The following is a 1466-nucleotide window of genomic DNA, read 5'->3' as shown; positions in this document are numbered from 1 at the left end:
TTAAATAAATGTGAACCACTTCATGCATGGTCCAACTCTTATACATAATAAAAGACCTAAGACACTCCATCCTAAAACTCGCACCACCGGACATCTAGGATTACAAAACACCCCTAACTTTATTAAAAAATAAACCCCCTAAAAACAAGCACTTGAGCTAAAAAATATATCAAGAAACCATCATCATACAGACCAAAGGTTCGAGACACCAATCAGAAATGAAGAAAAAACCAGAGAGAGACTTGGACGTAATCCAAGACCAAGCCTTCACTTGAAACAAGGCAACCACTTCTAAACCATCGACAACTCCCCCTTTAAAGATTACATTGTTTCTATGCTTCCACAACTCACTTACCACTGCAGTCCAAATCACTCCCCACATCTCATTTACTGAAGCAGACACATTACACAATCTAAACTGAGAAAAAATTAGCAGTGGATCATTAGGGGACACAAACTACACTCCAAGCCATGCAAAACAACGACTCCACACTAGTCAAGCAAAACTGCACTCGAAAAACAAATGGTTATTTGATTCCACCTCCACCCTACAAAGACTACACAAAGGACTTTCAACCGCAATCCCACACTTTTCCAAGTTAACCCTAGTAGCTAGCTTATTTTCCAACACCCTCCAAGCAGTAACAAGTGCAAAAGGCAGAGTTTTACATCTCCAAAGTTGTTTAAACACGATGACATTCTTCCCTTCTCGACCCCTCCTAAGACGATTATAGGCAGATTTAGCTGTATATGATATCGCCTCCCCATCCTTCCAAACCCAACTATCCTCCTTTTCCAAGTCAAAACTGTGAAAACTGACACTCCAATTGCTTTTCCCATTCAAAAAGACTCCTTCTCCAGGCGAATGTCCAAACCCATAACCCATTATTCCATGCCCTAAGCTCAGCCACCTTAGATTCTTTTGACAAACTCAGGGAGAACAATCTCGGGAAAAAACTCTTCAAAGTTCCGCTACCCACCCAATTGTCTTCCTAAAAAAAAATTTCCTTCCCTGTACCAATCTTCCACTTGATAGCATTTTCAAAATTTCAACCCCAACCCCTCAAACACCAAACCTCCTTCAAATCTCTCCACCAAAGAGAGTCCTTACAATTTTTCCCTCCTTTTCTCAAAACTCTCAAACCCCCGTACTTAGAGTCAAGAATCTCCTTCCATAAACCGCCCTTATCAGATCTCAATCGCCAAATCCATTTACCAAGCAACGCTAAATTAAAAACCCTTAAGTCAATGATACCAAGACCACCGACCTCACGTGGTTCACACACCTTTTTCCAAGAAACCCAGACAACCTTTCTTCCTTCATATCCCCACCCCCATAAAAAATCCCTTTGTAATCTCCCTAACTCATTTTCCACCGCAGAGGGTATTTTGAATAAGGACATATAAAACAACGGAATAGAGGAAAGTATCGACTTAATCAGGCATATCCTCCCTGCCATTGACAA

The 1466-nt window shown here is 40.9% G+C and overlaps 1 protein-coding gene across 1 annotated transcript; it reads right to left on the bottom strand.

Moving 5' to 3' along the window:
* Nucleotides 1–496: 496 nt before the first annotated feature.
* Nucleotides 497–886, bottom strand: LOC137829338 (uncharacterized). The gene has a single exon (XM_068636147.1). It carries the CDS (start codon nt 884–886, stop codon nt 497–499), a length of 390 nt encoding a protein of 129 aa, XP_068492248.1.
* Nucleotides 887–1466: the final 580 nt, after the last annotated feature.

The sequence above is a fragment of the Phaseolus vulgaris genome, chromosome 7 (assembly GCF_051622355.1).
Source record: "Phaseolus vulgaris cultivar YP4 chromosome 7, ASM5162235v1, whole genome shotgun sequence".
Classification (NCBI taxonomy): domain Eukaryota; kingdom Viridiplantae; phylum Streptophyta; class Magnoliopsida; order Fabales; family Fabaceae; genus Phaseolus; species Phaseolus vulgaris.
The sequence above is the reverse complement of the archived record's forward strand: the minus strand, read 5'-3'. Positions and strand labels throughout refer to the sequence as shown.